The sequence below is a fragment of the Nomascus leucogenys genome, chromosome 8, assembly GCF_006542625.1.
Source record: "Nomascus leucogenys isolate Asia chromosome 8, Asia_NLE_v1, whole genome shotgun sequence".
NCBI lineage: Eukaryota > Metazoa > Chordata > Mammalia > Primates > Hylobatidae > Nomascus > Nomascus leucogenys.
The window spans coordinates 53,440,368-53,461,027 of NC_044388.1; the positions used below are offsets into that span (position 1 = coordinate 53,440,368).

The 20,660-nt window shown below is 49.0% G+C and overlaps 1 protein-coding gene across 1 annotated transcript; it reads left to right on the top strand.

Moving 5' to 3' along the window:
- The first annotated feature begins 2,100 nt into the window (after positions 1-2,100).
- PPP1R3G (protein phosphatase 1 regulatory subunit 3G) lies at positions 2,101-6,232 on the top strand. The gene has a single exon (XM_003272230.3). The coding sequence runs from the start codon at positions 2,240-2,242 to the stop codon at positions 3,314-3,316; it is 1,077 nt and encodes a 358-aa protein (XP_003272278.1). The 5' UTR covers positions 2,101-2,239; the 3' UTR covers positions 3,317-6,232.
- The last annotated feature ends 14,428 nt before the right edge of the window (positions 6,233-20,660 follow it).

Sequence of the window (20,660 nt, forward strand, 5' to 3'; positions counted from 1 at the left end):
TATCTTTAAAACAGCTTGTGAATTTTGTATTTAACTCCATAATGTAGCAACGTTTATTTAAATGTAAAAGCAATGTCCTTCCCCAAATCAGAGTTGCTGCAGGAAGACAAGCCGTGTGTGCCTGGGGCCTCTTGGAGGTGCCATGCCCAAGTCGAGACACGATCATGGAATTCCACACCGGGCATAAAACGACCAGCAAGAGTCCAGCAAAGGGACCGGCAGGGCCCCCTTTACAGGACACCACTCCCAGCCCAGGCTTAGTAGTGATGGGGGAAATGTTTCCTCCAAGCTGCGTGGGTTCAAATCCCATGACAGCCACCCTGTGGGGCCTTGGTGATGAGAAATCTTTCTGCAGTGTTGTGTCCTGTATGTAGGCAGGAATGATGTGATTCCGATTTCATGCATGGGACATCCTGTAGGTGCTCAATCAATCAATGTTAGCTCTTAACATGCTCCTCACCCTCCACTCGCCATCTCTTTTACCTGCCCTCTGCCAACATGGCTAAAGCCCTGGCCCCTTTCAGTTCTGCCAAACCATGACATGTTTTAGTTATGCAGCCTCAATTAATTACATTTCTTAATTAGTAGTTCTGTTTCTAGAATCCCCAACTTTCCATCTAAGTAACTGAATACACATCCACATAGGTTTAAATACGGTCCCCAGAGCCCAGCATCAGCATCCCCTTGTTAGAAATACTTCCAGGCCCCAGCCCAAGCCCACTGAGTCACAAACGCTAGGGAGCTGGGAGCAGTGGGGCACGCCTGTAATCCCAGCTACCTTAGAGGCTGAGGCGGGAGGACTGCTTGAGGCCGGAAATTTGAGACCAACCTGGGCAGCATTGCAAGATCCCTATCTCGAAAAAGTTAGAAAGAAGGAAACTCTGGGAGTGGGGCCCCGTAATGTGCCAACAAGCCCCCGAGTGACGTCTATGCATGCTGAAGAAGAATCACTGATTTAGATGGCCCTCAGGGTGGCCTTAAAACCAAAACAAGAAAAACACCACTTTTGGAAGTTCCCCAATCCCTAGGTACCACGACGCGCTCCCCCACCCCTCCCCGGCCTCAGGTTTGGGCCTTGGCCCCTGGCAAGGCCGGAGCAGCAGGGCGGTGACAGCGCAGTCCGGCGCGGGCCAGGCCCCCACTCCCGGTGGGCGGGGAGGGTGCGTGGGGCGCTGGCGTCTGGTCGCGGTGGGAGGTGGTGCGTGCGGCGTGGGCGCCGGCCCCACGGGGCTCCCTCTCCGCCCTCCCAGCGGGAGCCCTGGGCGCGGACTCGCGGGGGCGGCGGGCGGGATAGGGGGAGAGGCGGGACGTGCTCCCGGGCCTGGCGCGAATGGCCTCCGGCCGCTCTCGGCAGCGGGCCATGGCCGCTCCCCGGCTCGTCCCCACACGGTCCCCGCCCCAGTCTGGCCGCAGCCCACCCCGCGCCGCCACTGGGCAGATGGGGGCGGCGGCTCCTGCCTCCCGGCTTTCGGAAGAGCAGAGCGGAGCGCGCCTGACCGAGTCAGGCTTCCGAGTGGGATTGGAACCCGGGGCGCCCTGAAGTTTGGGGAAAGCAGGACCAGAAGGGAAGGGATGCGCTCCCCGCTCACCGGCGGCGCGGAATGGGCCTCCTTCCAGCCTCTGCGTAGGCAAGTTTTCCCCGATTGCGCGCTGCACCGGGGACTCCCCAGGCCCGTGAGACAGCCAAGAGGAGGGCGCTCAGTGACCCTCTGGGGGGCAGAGCCGTCAGGCCAAGTTCATGGGCAGGAAGACTTTGTCCACGTAGGGGTCTCTGAAGGTTGAGCGCGAGCTCTGCACCCCCACTTCGAGGCACTCAGGAGGCGAAACAGACGCGAGTCCCGCCGGGGGTGCGGGTGAGGGCTGCGGGGAGCCCGCGAACGACAGAAAGTCGCCCCCCACATTCCACCCGAGCACTCGGGAACACGGCTTCCAGGTGTCTCAGCGGCCGCGCCTCCCCGCCCCCGGCCCTCCCCCGTCGCGGGCAGGTTCAACCGGGAGGCGGCGTGGCCCCGGAGCCGGCCCCAGGCCCGCATCCTCCTCCCACTTCGCCCAGGGCAGCCGCAGCTAAAAGCCGGAGGCTCCAAAGTGGAACTGCGTTGTCTTGTCGAGCCTGAGGCGACTCTCCTCGGGGAGGGCGAGCCTGAACTGCAGCCCTGCGCTCCTTCCACGGCCCGAGGAGTGAGTTAAGTCTCCAGAGGGGCCCAGTTCGGCCCAAGCAAGTCCAGGGGCGAACGGCGTCATGGAGTCGATGGGGGCGCGGCTAAGTTTGGAGGCGCAGGGACCAGCGCCCTTCCGAGAGACCCCGCCGGCCGAGGAGCTGCCCGCCCCGGTGGTCCTCTGTGTGCAGGGTGGCGGCGACGGCGGTGGCACTTCGGAGACCCCGAGTCCTGACGCTCAGCTAGGGGATAGGCCCTTGTCCCCGAAGGAAGAGGCCGCCCCCCAGGAGCAGGGGGAGCTGCTGGAATGCCGCCGCCGCTGCCGCGCGCGCTCCTTTTCCTTGCCCGCCGACCCCATCCTGCAGGCGGCCAAGTTCCTGCAGCAGCAGCAGCAACAGGCGGTGGCCCTGGGCGGCGAGGGGGCGGAGGACGCGCCGCTCGGCCCGGGCGGCTGCTGCGCCAAGTGCAAGAAGCGGGTGCAGTTCGCGGACACGCTGGGGCTGAGCCTGGCCAGCGTGAAGCACTTCAGCGAGGCGGAGGAGCCGCAGGTGCCGCCCGCCGTGCTCTCGCGCCTCCGAAGCTTCCCTATGCGTGCCGAGGACCTGGAGCAGCTCGGGGGGCTGCTGGCCGCGGCGGCAGTGGCCGCGCCCCTCTCAGCGCCGCCTTCCCGGCTCCGGCCGCTCTTCCAGCTCCCGGGGCCGAGCGCCGCGGCCGAGCGCCTGCAGCGGCAGCGCGTGTGCCTGGAGCGCGTGCAGTGCTCGACGGCCTGGGGCGCGGAGGTGAAGGGCTCCGGCCGGGTGCTCAGCTGCCCTGGGCCCAGGGCCGTGACCGTGCGCTACACCTTTACCGAGTGGCGCTCCTTCCTGGACGTGCCGGCTGAGCTGCAGCCCGAGCCGCTGGAGCCACGGCAGCCAGAGGCACAGTCCGGGACCTCCGAGCCAGAGTCCGGGGATGCCAAGAAAGAGCCAGGCGCCGAGTGCTTCCACTTCTCGCTGTGCCTGCCCCCGGGCCTGCAGCCTGAGGACGAAGAGGAAGCCGAGGCGCGCGGCGTCGCGGTCCACTTCGCTGTCTGCTACCGCTGCGCGCAGGGCGAGTACTGGGACAACAACGCAGGCGCCAACTACACGCTGCGCTACGCGCGCCCTGCGGACGCGCTCTGAGCCTGGAGAGTTTCGAAGAGCGGTGGGGCGGGGCTGATTAGCACGTGGAGCTCGGGCTGCCGCCTCAAGGGACTTGCCGGGACGCTTTGCTGAGCATGGCGAATCTGGCGTGAGGGGCGCGTGGAGGAAAAGGAGGGAGCCGTTGAACCGTCCACTCGCACCCCAGCAGACAAACGAGTGAGCTTAGAGAGCCCGGACAATGCTCCGAAAGCCTCTGACCTCAGTCTTCTCGTCCGTTTGACCTTCCTACAAGGCCTCTAGAATTCCCAGCCTGCGTCAGAATAGGAAGCAACTTCCAAGGCCCGGAGCAGCTGCCTCCAAGAAAAAGGCTCCCAGCTCCATGGGCCCATATGGTTCTAAGGCCTTGGGATTGGTTTTTAACTGTAAATATCATATTTTAGCCCTTACGGCTTGCTGGAGACCCCTAGGGAAAGAACAAAGCGTCCTGCCACCGTGCACCAGAGGAAGGTGCCACGGACTGTAGGTGCACGCGTGGGATCTTTACACCCCAACCTATTTCTCAGAGAAAACCCGGTCGGGGCTGGGCCAGGCCATCCTTTTCTTTTGGACTGAGATGTGGGAAATGTTTGCCCAGACTTGACGTTGTTTATTGTGCGACATTGTGTACAAATGCCCTTTATAAAAGTAAAGGCCACTGCACCCCCTTTTACGCTGTACTCTGAATTTTGGCTTTCGTGCGTTTGGGGAGACATTGGCAGTCGGCCGATCTTTGTCAGCTGATGATGTGCGCACTTTAACAATCGTTAAAAAACAGCCTACAAATTCCTCCCCTTCATTCCTTCCTCTCTACTGCGAAAGGGCCCAAACTTCCCATGTGCTTTAAAATGTTCTGTAGAAAGTGTTCTGTCCCCCTCCGAATTAAGACGTTTGGTGAATTGAAATGCCAGTCCTCGGGCAGGCCTTGGCTGTGATCTGCCAGAGCCGGGCACGCACGCCCCAGCGCCCTTTGTGTAGACAGAGCGCACTGTTATGAGACCTGCCGGGCCATTAGCAGTCAGAGAAGCTGGGCCCTTTTAGTCGCTGGACTGCGAGCGCAGGGGATGGGGGATGGGAAGGTGGCTTTCTGTTCCTCTCAGAGCCACAGTGGGGAGTGGTGACTTGATGGAACAGGAAGCATGCCCAGCGAGTCAGTGCTGCGCAGACGCAGATGGCCACCTTTGCAGGCCCGTGGGGTGGGGTATGGACGGCCTTGGTCGCTGTGCTGGCTGTGGATGCCAAGATGATGTGGCCCTCTGTGCATGGGTGGGCAGGAGGGCATCCCGAGTAAGGTCTGTCACCCGTTGACTCTGCCTTAGTGATTTCCTTTTTTTTAGTCTTCCCATTTTCCAGCACATGGCGAGTACAATCAGTGGTTTTAGGAATGGTAGTCTCTAAGGAAGGACAGTTTCACTGTTGCTTGATAGAACAGGGCTGGACATACATACATTTAGCCCATGGGCCAAATTTGGCACATAGCTTATTCTTGTAGGGCCTGTGACCTAAGAATAGTTTTTACATTTTTATTTTTAATTTAATTTTATTATTATTATTTTCGAGATGGAGTTTCACTCTTGTCGTCCAGGCTGGAGTGCAATGGTGCGATCTTGGCTCATTGCAACCTCTGCCTCCCAGATTCAAGCGGTTCTCCTGCCTCAGCCTCCAGAGTAGCTGGGATTACAGGCATCTGCCACCACACCTGGCTAATTTTTGTATTTTTGGTAGAGACAGGGTTTCACCATGTTGGCCAGGCTAGTCTTGAACTCCTGACCTCAGGTGATCCACCCGCCTTGGCCTCCCAAAGTGCTAGGATAATAGGCTTGAGCCACCTCACCTGGCCTTACATTTTTAAATTGTTGAAAAAAATTCAAAAGAAAGTACTATTTGGTGGCACATGAGAATTATATAAAATACATATTTCAATGTTCACAAATCAGGTTTTACTGGAACACAGCCATGCACACTCGCTTCTGTCTTCTCTGTGCTGCTTCCATGCTACCGCAGCAGAGTGGAGTAGACACAGCAGAGACCAGATGGCAAAGTGTAAAATATTTACTGTCTAGCCCTTTTACAGAAGGCTTGCCAACCCCTGCTCTAGAGAAGTAGTGTTTTTTAAACATTACATGCTGAGAATTATAGTTAATAAAGCATTTAGACTTTAGTGAGCTTTTGCCACTTGAAATAACCCCCTTTGGGTAAAGGTAAAACTTTATATGACTCTCAGTAATCTTGTTTAGAATAAACAGGAAAATGTGAAAAGTGCAGTTATTATTGTGTCAGATAGGGGAATCTACCTGTTGCCTTCTTTCACCTAAAAAAATAATAACATATCAGTGCAAAGGAAATATAGCACCTGTTTGAATTAGCTTCAAACTACAAAACTGTCAGATATTTCTGTGCTTCAGAATGTGGCATCTTTACACAATAGAAGTATTAGTTTGAACTTTGGGTTGGAGATATCCCTTTGACTATGGCAGTGTTTCCCAAAGTAAACTGATCATAGGAAAAAAATAATTTATTGACAGCAAGCCATCAGGAGTTAACATATTACAATTTACTTTTAAAAATGGTCAATGGTCACATCGATGAAGTAATGAATACTTAATTCAGATATGCTTATAAAAACTTTATGACTAAAAATAAATGATAAAATGAAGCAATTTTTCTGTTACTAAATATAAAAGCGATCAAGCCTTCTGATGCATCATCAGGTAATCTTGGTCTGGTATACCATTTCTTAATAGTACATTATTGCATAACCGTATTTTTCCTATATATTGATAAATACATTAATTTTTAAGATATTGACAGTATACATATGCCATAACATTGTTTGAAAATGCTTGTTTATGGGGCAATAAAGCAACATTTTGGATTGTTTTGAATTACTTAAAATTAAATGAGGAGCCCAATATAATGGGCTCAGAGGTCATCTTGTCTAGTATCCTTTAAAATGGTAACCCATTAAATCTAGACTCAAACAAGAGAAACAGATTTTTAGTGGTATGTACGGAAGACTTTCTATTCTGTCATAACACCATTATTGATTTTCAAAACTACATTTCAAAGTTCAAATTATTCATTTGAAAAGGAATTATTTCATAATATAATGAGCATCCAGTGTGGCTGCTAGGAAGGGAAACCTAGTTTTGCTCTCCTCCCAGTCTCAGAGACTAGCGCGTCAAATGTTCATAATTTGGTAAAATATTTTAAACAGCCCAGTATTTCACCAATGCGTGTAGCCTTTCCAAAGCATTAACACTGGCAATCTTTTGAATGTCAATTTTATTTTATAAAAGTGCCAACTTCTCATTGTAGACTAATAGCAAACATTATGTAGTGAAATGTAAAGGTAATAAAAATAGGTTTTCTTTGTTTTTGAAGTTATTTCAAAGGAAAGGGCAATACGATCAGAGTGAGGAAGTATTTAAGAGTGTATTTCCTGAAAGGAACACACACACACACACACACACACACACACACACACACACCACCCCACACCACACCACACCACAAAATTCCTGCAATGCAGTCAGTGCTTTTTTGCAGCAATATTTGCTTCAACTTGAGTAAGTGAAGGTCGTTCTCCTTAAAAATGCAGTAACTTTAACACATTCCCTAGCACTAGTGATAAAAACGAAGTTCTCAGCTGAGTTAATGACCCTGGCCTCCACAGAGAGGGAGTCTAGCTTCTTCCTTCTTGGCAAGTGTGTCCGTGGATCACTGGGTGAGGGAATGTTGGACGAAATGTGTCCCTCTCCAGAGCTTCAGAAGCATGGGCTGAGAATGTGGCAGTTTGTATGAAACAATCTTCTCCCTGGGAACCTTCCGGTTTATGAAGCAAGGTGGTCAGCCAATTCCAAGACTTAACTAGGGAGGGTAGGATCCTGCTCCAGGAAGTGTACGGTGGACTCTGGAAGCCCACTGAGCTCTGGGGACACCAGAAGTCTCTGTCCAGGGCAGCAAGAGCCACGGCTCAGGCAGCCTTTCAGGAGCAACTGGGAATGGGGGTAGTTGCTGTTATCCACCAACCTCAGCTGTAGGGGCAGGGGATTTTCTCCTCTCAGGTGTGCGGTGGGCTTTCTGTTCTGACCGTCCCCTCACGCAGCGTCCTTTCTTCTGCCTTGACCCAGGGGTGAGGGCTTCCCTGGAACGCTGCGGCTCTTGAGCCTGTCCACAAGGAGCGCGCCCACAGCCTTCCTGCTCAGTTCATTTTAGGAGCATTAGTGCTGGACTCTTCATACATCATTTCACAGGTTTCCATAGTTCAGCTTTCTAGCACAACGGTTTCTATTTTAGGAGGCTGAGATCTTTCATTCCCCGACTCAGTTGTGTGTTTCTTTGGAGCACTGTGGCTTGGAGCCTTGTGGGGCAGAGTGATTGGTGCCATGTGTTCTTTATCAGGAGTGTAAGGAACAGCCCTAGGGAGGAAACGTGATTTTTTTTTTTTAATGGCATCATGGAACTGAATCAAACTTGCATTTTTGGCTCACACAATAGGACCCAGGTTTGTAGATTAAAAGAATATGCTGTGACTTTGGAGACTTAACTGGCAACACGGATCGTGAGCTATTTGCAGTCCAGCGTTTGTCCAGCCAGTCCCCAAGATGGCGGGACCCGATGGACTCCTGGAATCAGGGATGTGCTGCCTGAAGTCACTAAGGCAAGGGGCTGGGAACAGCTGACAACCCAGGCTCATTGCAGTGTCCGGGCCTCCCCTCCTACAGAGTGGTCCTGGCTGTCTTGTGTGTAAGTGGGCAGGTGCTTGGAAACCTGGGACACACTGTTTTTTGCTTCTAGACCACAAAATAGACACCTTCCACCCTGTGATCTGTTGTGTTCCTCTTTGGACTCCCTTTAGCTGATCAGGGAGGTGACATCAGAACGCAGCGGTCACTGATCCTTAAATCCTTCAAGGTCTGATTGTCAGAGTGCTAAATACCGTGACTTCAGGTGCATTCAGATTTCAACTTTTTTGAATCTTTTTGGTAGACATTGCATTTGCTTTTTGTGAATTTAGTTCTTTGACTTTGGTTGACTGTGAACAGGAAAATTTTGGAAAGAACAGAGGCACATGTCAGCTAAATGAAGATGTTTGAGATGGCAAAGATCAAGGGCTTCCTTTTAAGATTTGCTGGTGAGATTTTCCTGCTGAGTTGGGTACTAGAGGAATCAAACAGGTGAGATCAAGGGAATAGTAAAAGGCTATTTAAGTAAATCATGAGTTCAGAGCAAGTTCAACCAGAAACTCCACATTTATACAAACCACACATATACATACGCAAACTTTTCTGGTAAGGCAAAGCCATTTTCAAGTGGCTTATATGACATTTAAGGAAATTGGGCTGGTATAATTTCTCCCATTGTAGTTACTCCTCCCATTCCCATCGTTGTCATTGGTCAAGTCCTGTTCTTTGAAACTTGTTACTTGAGGTCATTTCCCACAGAGTCAACAGCATCCTAACATAGCTGGAAATAGGAAATTCAGTCTGAAAATCTGGATGAATTAGGAGTGGGGCAGACAGATTTCGTGAACTAAGCTTGAAGCATTTCATCTTTAAGTTGAAAATTTCATGAACACATCCTGCAGATGGTTTTTCTACAAGTAGCTACTCTTGGGTCAGGTTGAGGAAGCGTCCACTCTGGCAGATGAGAATTTTATGTTCCTGGGAAACTAACAGCCCTTAAAGGGATTACCTCACTGTGCTCTCTGAGGATGTGCGGTTTCAGCTCCTCCCTTGACAGCTTTGGATAAAGAACCCTTGTCAGCAGGAGGTTGTTCTGGTGCAGGTGAGGCAGCATCTTTTTAAACCTTTAGTAGGTGAAAGAGCTCACTATTTCGCAGAAAATTTTTCTTCCCATAGGTTTTACATTATTTTTAAAAAATGGCTGGGTGTGGTGGCTCACGCCTGTAATGCCAGCACTTTGGGAGGCTGAGGCGGGCGGATCATGAGGTCAGGAGTTCGAGAACAGCTTGGCCAATATGGTGAAACTCCGTCTCTACTAAAAATACGAAAAAAAAAAATTAGCTGGGCGTGGTGGTGCACACCTGTAGTCCCAGCTACCAGGGAGGCTGAGGCAGAACAATCCCTTGAACCCGGGAAGCGGAGGTTGCAGTGAGCCGAGATCGTGCCACTGTACTCTGGCCTGGGCGACAGAGGGAGACTCCGTCTCAAAAAAAATGCAGTGAGTTTATGTTCAGAACCACTGTAAGTAGGTTGAGGCATTCTGTTTGCGTTCCTTTCAGTCTGGTGAAGCAGCAGTCATGTTTATGTGCACAGACTTCAGGCATTTTTTTTTTAATTGCATTTTTCAACCAGCAAACCCAGAGCCCCTGTGACGCTCGGATCACCATTAGGTGCAGAACCTAAGATTAGTAAGTTTCTATTTGCTGCATTAGGATTGTAAAAGCATAGATCCAACTGGCTGTGAAGGTCCCCACGAGATCTGTGAATATACTTGGATATTAAATTGCAGACAAGTGTTAACAATGAAACACACAATATGTTCTTTGGAAATAAAATAACTTAGTACACATTTAGAAAGGTCTGTGAGTCCCCTACCCACAACCCCTCCCAAAAAACCCCACCTGAACTAGCTGTTGCTTTTGTAACCAGAATCCTGAGTTATTTTGGATTGTGCTATTTACCAAAGTAACTAAAGATGAATTTATGTATTGGTGCAATGAGCCCTGGAAGACGTTTTTTTCTTTTTTTCTGGCAGAGGAAACGATGCCTTTGAGATGTATTGTAAAAATATTAAGTTATGAGGCCAGGGGCTGTCCCTGCCTGGCATGACCCACCACTATCTAGAGCATGTGACAGTGGAGGGGGATGGAACGCCTGCCTTGGGGCTCCAAGCCCAGGCTGTGGCTTGCCCTCCCTGGCCTCTGCAGACTCGGGCCTGGGCAGAAGTGCCCGGATGGCTGCTTCAAAGTCAAAGGCAGAGTTTTCTGAGCCTCCACTTTAGACTCTGCCATGTCCAGTTGGTTCAGAAAATCTTACAAAATGAGTCTGGTATATCCAGCTATAATTTGTCACTTTACAAAAAAACTTTTTAAAAGGAGTCTGTACTATCTGGTTAGATTTGTTAGATCCAAGGGTTTCTATAATAATTCGGCCCCATTCTCTGCAGACACACGCATGAGAGGCAATGGTGGATGCCTGTGGTCCATTAACCATTACATGATAGCAGAGGTTTGGGATTGTAGGGCAAGGGAGACCCAATTTCATGTGCAATGGCTTCCTTGTGAGTAATAGTCCATCGACCACCATTGTAATATCACTGAAATGTCCAAGTCATTTCTTCAGGGTCTGAAAATGCAACGTAGCCTCGCCAGGTGTGTGTCTGGAGTCCCTGAGTTTTCTAGGGATGCTGCCTGTGCAGGCTCCTGACTTGCCAGTGGGCCTGATGAGGCCCCCAACCCCGACTGGGGTGGTTCTTGGGACTTGGGCCAAAGTGTCTGACTTAACTGAAACCAGACAGGGCTGAGTGCTCCTTTATCAGCTACACAGCAGTGGCAAGAATGAGCCACTATTGTGAACGGTGTATTTTAATGTGGTTACGTGGAATTTTATACAGTTCCTTCTAGTAATGTGAAAGAAAAAAACCTCATTTACCTCTGTTTTAAGATTTGCTTGAGGCCAGGTGCAGTGGCTCATGCCTGTAACCCCAGCATTTTGGGAGGCTGAGGCAGGAGGTTCATTTGAGGCCAGGAGTTCAAGCCAAGCCTGGAGAACAAAGCAAGATCTCATCTCTATAAAAATTTTTAAAAAATTAGCCAGGCGTGATGGCACACACCTGTAGTCCAAGCTACTCAGGAGACTTAGGTGGGAGGATTGCTTGAGCCAAGGAGTTTGAGGCTGCAGTGAACTAGGATGGCACCACTGGACTCCAGCCTGGATGATAGAGTGAGATCCTGTTTCTTAACAAAACAGAACAACAAATTAGACAAAACATTTGCTTGAGCAGCGTGCCTGGTGGAATATTAGGGATGACTAACAGAGTTCTGTGAATGTGGTTTTGGCAGTGTTTATTTACACTGAGAACTATTGCAGTCCAAGCCCAGCCTTCAGATGTCTCCTTGGTTTTTAATCAGGGTAATTCTATCCTTGTGGCTTGAAAATGTCTGTTCAGTTCTGAGGATTTTCTTGTACTTTTTGTTTGCTGCATGACTGTATGGTTATGTTTCTGTATGTATTACACCTACAAATTGTGGAACCAAAGCCCTGCTTTGAATACAGAATGTAAGCAATGTGGTACTTTAAAAGGGATCACTGAAGGGGAAGGGGGATGAAGAGGAGTTGGTTAATGGGTACAAATATACAATTAGATAGAAGGAATATGTTTAATATTCGTTAGTACTGGAGGGAAAGTATAGTTCACAGTAATTTACTGTGTATTTAAAAGTAGCCAGAAGAGAAAATTTGTAATGTTTTCAACACCAAGATAACTGTTTGAGATGACGTCAAAACACAAAAATCCAACCCTACCACTGAGAAGTGTATAAAGCATTGGTGAAGAAGTACCCTTAGCTATGGGGGAGGTGGCCTATGTGGGGATGAGGCACTGGCTCCAGGACAGCCAGGCCTGCAGTTGCCACCAGCTCAGCCCTGGCTAGCCAAGTGCTTTCAGATAAAACCCTTAAAATAGTGAGAGTGAGTTTTCATGCTTGCAAAATAGGGGCGGTAATTCCTGCCTAATATAGATTGTTGTGAGCACTGAGGGAAGTTAGTTGTGAAGTGCCAAGCAAGCCGTTGGTCTCAACATCTTTCTCTTTTCCCTCTGGCCTCTGCCAGTTTGGTTTTTGCTGATTTTATCCTGAGGATAAACACTGTCTGGCTCCAGCTGAGTGTAGGAAGCATAACTGAATCTTCCAGTTGGGAGAATAAATGATAGTAGCCCTGAGTGCGCTAACCAGACAAACTGTTTTTGTTACCTGGGCAGAAAGTATCCATTTGCTTCTTGTCCACATGGTGGGATGCTCTTAGTTTGTTTTCCGTTGCTTATAACAGAATACTTGGAACTGGATAATTTATAAAGAAAGGGAATTCATGTCTTATAGTTATGGAGACGGAGGAGTCCAAGATGAAGGAGCTGCATGTGGCGAGGGCCTTCTTGCTGGTGGAGACTCTGCAGAGTTCTGAGGCGATGCAGAGCATCACATGGTGAGGGGGCTGAGCAGGCTTGTTCAGGTTTCTCTCCCTCTTCTTAGAAAGCCACCAGTCTAATATATCTATATGTTTGAGACAGGGTCTTGTTCTGTCACCCAAGCTGGAGTGCAGTGGCACGATCATGGCTCATGGCAGCTAAAGTGATGAGCTAAAGTGATCCTCCAGCCTCCAGCCTCAGCCTCCTAAGTAGCTGGGACTACAGGCATAAGCCACCACACCTGGATCACTTTTGTTGATTTTTTGTAGAGACGGTATCTAACTATGTTGTCCAGGCTGGTCTCTAATTCCTGAGCTCAAGGAATCCTCCTGCCTCAGCCTTCTAAAGTGCTGGGATTAGAGGCATGAGCCACTGTACCCGGCCAATAAATTAATATATTAATGGATTAATCTATTCATGATGGCAGAGCCTGCATGACCCTATCACCTCTTAAAGGCCCCTTCTCTCAATACTGCCACTTTGGGATTCAGTTTCAACATGAGCAATGAAGGAGACAGATATTCAAACCACCGCAGATGTGTATTAAGGATGCACATTGTTATGACATCATACATGTGCTGTACATACACTAATCTCACTTACATACGCTGCCTTTCCTTACAACAGCCTCTTCAGAGATTATCCACCCGATCGAAAGCAGCTACTTTTGAGGGGCCTCCTGTTTGGTGTCTGTTCTTTTTGTTTTGTGTGTGTTTTTAAACAAAAAAAATTCTTTTTAGAGATAGGATCTTGCTATGTTGCCCAGGCTGGCCTTGAACTCCTGGGTCAGGTGGTCCTCCTGCCTTGGCCTCCGGAGTGGCTGGGACTACAGGGGTGCACCACTGCACCCAGCTTGGACCTTAATTTATATGGACAGTTCCGCGCCTACATCTACAGATAGTCTCTGCGCTTACACATCCTGCTTCATTCCAAACCCAGCCAGCTCCACACATGTAAGGAAATGGCATTTTCTTCATTCAGATGGACCCTCAGCCTCCCCAGGGTTGGCACTGTGAGTCTCTGGTAGGGCAGGGCCAGCAGGCACGTGGCTCTGCTCTGCTCGGGAGTGGTGTAGGGCCAGGCGGCCTTCGGATGCAGGCTGCCCACAGCAGAGAGCTGCTTCTCAGCCTAGGCTTGGCCCAGAGATCCCCGCTTCACATCACTGCCGTTCTCATGAGCAAAGCCATTTACACATACCCTCGGAGTGGGCCTGTCCCTGTGCAAACCTGTTTGGCAGTATCTCCTGAACCAGAGCCACCCCATGATCAGAAATTCCACTTAGGTACAGGAGTGTGTACACACGAGCAGCAGGAGACACATACAATATTGACGGTGGTATTATCTGTCATAGTCAAAAGCTGGAAACAATGCATGCTGCGAACGGCCCATCTGAGGCAGGGCGGCCGGAACGGAGTGAGGGAGGTACACGTCCACGCGCCTCATCTTACATCACCCGAGGCAAGCACCCATCAGTGCCATGGCGGGCAGAACCCCTGGTATCCTCACTTGCCAACTGTGTCTCTCCCTTGCTGAGGGGAATGGCTGCTTTCCACTTGGTTAGGTACTCATAGGATGTGATGCCACTTTCCTGGATTTTACTCGATCCTAACTCTCAGCTGGGGGGTGGGCTGGAGGAACACCTATTCTTCACACCTGGTTGCCGAGAGGACTTTTCCCATATTTGTGGTCACTTCCCCTCCTCCCACCCCCACACTGCTGCTCACAGTGACCTGCTTGGTGGGTGACAGCCATTGTCCACACTGACTGGTGGCATAAGTGCATCTCTCAGAGGTTCTGAGGGTAGGTGGGTCACGGCTTTCTTCTCTCTCTTCTTGTACCAGTGGGGGCTACAATCTGGGCAGTGCATGTGCTTTGCAGACTCATGTTTCCCTTGGATTTGAAGGGGCTAGTTGAAGGTATAGACTTATATAATTTTTTTTTTTTTTTAAAGACAGGGTCTCACTCTGTTATCCAGGCTGAGTGCAGAGGCATGATCTAGGCTCACTGCAACTTCCACCTCCTGGGCTCAAGCGATCTTACTAGCTCAGCCTCCCGAGTAGCTGGGACCACTATAGCACGTGCCACCACACTCGGCTAATTAAAAAAAAATCTATATATTTCTCTATCTATCTATCTATCTATCAATCATCTATCTATCTATCTATCTATCATCTATCTATCTGTGTTTTGTAGCAATGAGGCCTCACTATATTGCCTAAGCTGATCTTAAATTACTGTGCTCAAGTGATCCTCTTGCCTTGGCCTCCTAAAGTGCTGGGATAGAACCAGTTTTGACTCTAATGTTGTTCATTGTAGCCTATGTCAATTATCAAGATGACATTATGTCTCTATGATCTTCATATTTTTTATTTCTTTTCTTTTATTTTGAGATGGGGGCTTGCTATGTTGCCCAGGCTAACCTTGAACTCCTGGCCTCAAGCAATCCTCCCACCTTGGCTTCCTGAGTTGCTGGGATTACAGGTGTGAGTCACTGCACCTGGCACATTACTCCTAGTTTATAGTTGAAGAAATTGATGGTCAGAAAGGTTGAGTCATGTGCCAGGAAATAAGAGCCTGAGCTTGGATTTGAACCCAGGTCAATCTGACCCAGATCCACTGCTCTTAACCATCTACTCATAAAGCAAATACACACGCGGAGAAGACAGCATACCTGCACTTGATTAAAGGTGTGAGCCATTGCACCTGGCCTGATTTTCTTTTTAAAGAAATGTTTTATATTTTCAGTAGTTTGGGCTACTGAGCTACACTTTCCCTACTTTGGATAAGCTATTTATGTAGAACCACAAGGAAGTGTTGGTTATATTTTAAATATCTTAATGTATGCTAAAACTTGGGAAATTAATAATTTTAAACACATTACATGCTTGAAATATGAATGGAAGAGTGTATTTGGCAACTCTTGACAAGACTATTAGTCTCAGCATTGTAGTCCTTGATCATACATCCTACATGTGCTGTGCATATCACACATGTGCACGTAAATGAAACGCTCCTTTAAGACTAGAACCAACTGTATTGTTATTAAACGGTCTCTGTATTCAAGACCGATGAAGTCACATGAATTCACTAGGTAATTGACAGGAAGTTCTAGTGAAATGTTTCAACAATATTTAACTGACACTCCCAAACAAAGTAAATAAAGTACCTTTCTGGCTGATGGAAGAAAAAGGTTTCTATTTAGTACCATTGGACTAAGAAAGCTTATCACTTTATTAGGAAGAGAAAGTGGGCCATTTCTAGGCAGGTATTTTCTTGCAGAACCAGCCTGTCACTGGACGTCTTGCATCCCTGTGGAGGTACAGCCAGAATGCCTCATGATTAACACGGGCCACGCTGTGGTCAGCACAGGTGTGGTTTGCCTGAGACCGGCTACTCAGGTTCCAAGTGCAGTTCCAGCTCTATTGGTGTAAGTTATTCTTGTCATCTAATTTCAAGACAACACGACACTGACTTTGCTTTTACTGCTGTGGTGTCAACGATCCCCCGGGTAAAGAATACAGCCCGTTAACCCCTGAGAGTTTTCCTTCTGGGTTCTCTTCAGCGTCTTTGGAGTCAAAACTCTGCCCTTGAGCAAAAGCAACTGCATCCATCCTATTCCCCACATGGATATCAACACGAGAAGCAATTTTCATCCATGGTTCCCTGCGGCACTAATAAGGGCTGCAGAAAGATTGAAAAGTGAAGATCCGATTGTTCTCAGAGGTGAGCTGAGCCACCGTGCATAGAGATTTTCGGTAAACTCTCGAAGAAAGCCGGCTGAATCATAAGTCATTGCTTTCTCCATCAAGTTCCAGTTTTTCTCTAGATCATTTTGTAACAACTGGCAAACACTAGAATAAGCGGGGAGGCATCTGTCAACTCAGGGTATGCCCGTGGCACAGCTCCTGTTGGCTGTTCTTTTGTTCGTAATAATGAATATCCACAGGGGTTCTACCAGCTTCATCTTTGTGATCTCAGCAAATGTGTACATTCCAGAGATCCAGGCAAGATGGCTGCTTCATGGGGCTTCTGAATCACCCTGGGCTACTGACACACAGCCACTGGCACAGGTTCGCAGAGCTAACAGTTGATTATGTGGGTTCAGACCCTACTTATCAAGGGACTTCTCGTCCATGAGCATAGGCAGGTCCTTGGGGACAGGGAAGCTTTCTCCTTCTGCTTTTTGAGCCGTTATCTTTTCTTCAGCTTCTGCTGTATTTATAGGCTCGCTTCAATATCTGAGATATTCTTTTTTTTTGAGACAGAGTCTAACTCTGTCGCCCAGGCTGGAGTGCAGTGGCATGATCCCGGCTCACTGCAACCTCTGCCTCTGGGTTTTCTGCCTCAGTCTCCTGAGTAGCTGGGATTACAGGCACTCACTGCCACGCCTGGCTAATTTTTTTTGTATCTTTAGTAGAGATGGGGTTTCACCATATTGGCCAGGCTGTTCTTGAACTCCTGACCTCGTGATCCACCTGCCTCGGCCTCCCAAAGTGCTGGGATTACAGGTGTGAGCCACCACACCTGGGCGAGATATTCTTTAATCTAGAAAGCAAATACTAGTTTGTATGAAGTACTTAGCAAAAAAAAAAAAAAAAGCTCATTTTCTACAAACGTATATTTTCTGTATACTTGTTGGTATTTTACTCTGCTTTTATTTTCACTCTTAGAAACAGGCAGCCAATATATAGAGCAACCTTCCTCAAACTTTTAATGTTAATCTCATGACCAAAGTAGAAAATCTCCCCCCACCAGCCCTCCTCTTCCAATCAAAGTTACACACAAAGAGCTTTGCCTAAAGAAGGAAGTTATTTGCTCTACAGAGTTACAGGTAAAATCTTTATAAGGGTCTTTCAAGTTGTTTTATCCCAGTGAATTTTTGTTTGTTTGTTTGTTTTGTTTTTGAGACAGGGTCTCACTCTGTCACCCAGGCTGGAGTGCAGTGGTGCAATCATCGCTCACTGCAACCTCCACCTCCCAGGCTCAAGTGATCCTCCCACCTCAGGCTCCAGAGTAGCTAGGATAACAGTTGCATGCCACCACACCCAGCTAATTTTTGTATTTTTTGTATAGACAGGTTTCACTATGTTGCCCAGGCTGGTCTCGAACTCCTGAGCTCAAGTGATCTGCCCACTTCGGCCTCTCAAAGTGCTGAGATTACCAGGTATGAGCCACCAAACCCAACTCCAGTGATTTTTTAAAATTATTAAATGGATAAACAATTTCCTGGGAAGAAAAGAGCTACCCTTTCTCTACTTTGAAGAAAAGATAAATTCGTAAGAGTCTGGGCTTTCTGTTTGAAGTTGAGGTTGTTGAAGTCAGCAGCGGGGACAAAATTCCAGACAGTGGCTGCTCCTGTCTGGTCTCAGCCAGAGCCCCTTCTTAGTTCCTCAGGCCCTGCTCCTGGAACTCCTCCTGACTCCCTGCAGCCCTCAGGCTGGTCTCCTCATCCAATCAATCACCAAGTCCCGCTGACTCGACTTTTTCTTTTCTTTCTGGTTGGCCAGCCCTTCTATCTGTAGGACACGTGATGGCTGTTTCAACTGTTTCTCCAGGACTTTTCTCTAAAGGGAGTGACCTGTATTCTGAAGGTATTTGTGGCAATGTCCCCATACAGGAGACCTGCAGTTTTGGCCGTTTGTCTGCCTACTCTTGGTTTGCTATGTGGCCCTGAGAAAGTAATACATTAAGGTATTACACGTGATGCTCTCTGCATTAGTTTGCTGTTACTTCATAATAATCTACCTCCAAACTCAGTGACTAATGCAACAGTTAATTATTTAGTACATGTCTGAGGGGTGGCTGAATATGACTGACCTAAGCTAGACCAGGGTAGGGGACTCTGTGGACTTCCTCGCGCGTCCGCAGGTGGGCTGGGGAGCTCGGGCTGTGCTCAGCTGGGCGCAGCTCTGCTCCAGGTTTCCTATCCTCCTTGGACAGCGGCCCAGCCCAGCCAGTTCTCAGGGTGATGCTGACTCTGCTTCTGTTCAGCTGTTGCCTCCTGGTGAAGTCACCATCATCGCTTGCCTGGAATGCCACACCTAATCCCCCACTCCTCCCAAAGGCTGGTGTCCCTGCGTCTCTCCCAGTGTATCCCCTCAAAAGCAGGCAATGTGACCTTTTAAAAAATACAAACTTCGGTCGGGGGCGGTGGCTCACACCTGTAATCCCAGCACTTTGGGAGAACGAGGCAGGCAGATCATCTGGGGTCAGGAGTTCAAGACCAGCCTGGCCAACATGGCGAAACCCTGTGTCTATTAAAAAATATAAAACTTAGCTGGGCATGGTGGCGTGCGCCTGTAGTCCCAGCTACTCATGAGGCTGAGGCAGGAAAATTGCTTGAACCCGGGAGGCAGAGGTTGTAGTGAGCTGAGATTATGCCACTGCACTCCAGTCTGGGCAACAGAGTGAGACTCTGTCTCAAGAAAACAAAACAAAACAAAACGAACACCTCATCTTGCTTAAAAACTCCCGAGTTGCTCACCATCCTTAGGCCGAGGCTCCAAGGCCCTCCACGATGTGGAAAGAGCCCTCTTCCTTGCCTGCCACCATCCCAGACTCCCTTTAGTTCTCTGCATGGTACTACCCTCTCCCCCAATTAAAGGCTTTGCATGTGCTGTTCTTCCTGCCTAGAGAGCTCCTCTCCCCACCTTCACACAGCCAATCCTCATCATTAATTTGCAAGCCTAAGTATCCCCTCCCCAGGGAGCCCTTTCCCGGGCCAGTCCCATCGGCTCTGGCAGCACTCTTATTTCCCCCTTTGTAACATTCATAAGACTTGTCATTTTCTTCTTGGATTTCCCTGCTAGACACAGACTCTGTGAAGGTACGTCTGTCTTGTTCACTGGTTGCTCCCTGGCACCTGGCACTAGGTGGCCTTAGTCAATACTCAGTGAACAAATTAATGAGTGAAAGGGGTTTAGGGGAAAGGCCCCGACTCTGTACATGATCTGCAGATGTTCAGGCTCTTTAACACCTGAAGATTTGAGGGTTGGACTAGGTGAACTCTGATGTTTGTCATCTTTGTAGGCTTCACCCCCTGCCTGTCCCTTTTGCTCCTGGATGACAGTGGGTTGTATGGCAGGGGTTGTGGATGAAGGGAGTTAAAGGTCACTGCTACTTAGTAGCAGGACGGAGTATACCTAAAGCAATCTAGCCAATTCTTTCAGTTCCAAAATCCAGATTCCAACCGCCATCAGAACAACGCAGCCCTGTACTTGGCCGTGCAAGATTTCCCAGCTGTTATGTCATGACAGCCAGCCCAGCCCAGAGCCATCTCTGAACATCTAGGATATAGCCTTGCTCGGGCCAATAAGTTTTGCCTGGGAAGTTAACTAATGATAGTAGTTCTCATTTGCTAAATGTTAGTGCTGCAAAGTGATATCCAGACCCCAGCCTGGATCCTATCTTCAGAGCAGGCACAAGTTCTAGAGAGTTCTGTGAGGCTGGCCATGATGGATGTTGGAGCTGCCCACATTCCCCTCAGTTGGTGCATAGTCAAGGAGGTGGAATGCTTCCCTAGAGAAACACCAGGGATCACCCCTATGGGAATGCCACTTTATTCAAAGCTCTAGCATCAATACTGGGTCATCTCAGTTGGGGAGTACCCAGTGCCAGGCTCTGCCTGCCAGATATACACCTGAAATGTGGAGGACCAAGGCCTGTTTGTGGCGTTTCCTGCCACAGAATTCGGATTTATATCTTTCTGCAGATTCCAAAGGCACAGTTAATTTTACAAAATTAAGTTTGCATTAGCAAGGCTTTGGGCATGTTCAAACCCATTCATGCAGTTTAATGAACACAAAAGCAACCTGCTGTGACAGCCTGCAGCCCACGTTAAGTTTGGGTGGACTGCCTCATTGCATAAAACCTGGGGGAGTGGGAGAAGTCTCTTATGGAGCTGTTACCTTGCTAGCAATTTGATACCTTTAGCACAGAGCTTCAAATCTGGACTTCGGTTCCAAGTAGTAGTTGCTTAAGTATAAATCGGCAGGGCTGTGCGTTAGTAGCGTGGTTGGATGCATTCACTGCTGAGTGACCACGAACTCCACTCCGCTGATGCAAGGTGGAAAACCTGAGCCAGAGCCACACACAGGGCTGGGCCGGGCAGCTCTGCCCCGTGACAGTCAGCTGAAGGGAGTGATTACCCTGGCCACATCACCTCCGTTCACCGTCCACCCAACAGCTCTCCCCCAAT

Excerpts from the sequence above, each read along its gene's own strand:
- PPP1R3G (XM_003272230.3), top strand. The coding sequence starts at position 2,240 with ATGGAGTCGATGGGGGCGCGGCTAAGTTTGGAGGCGCAGGGACCAGCG.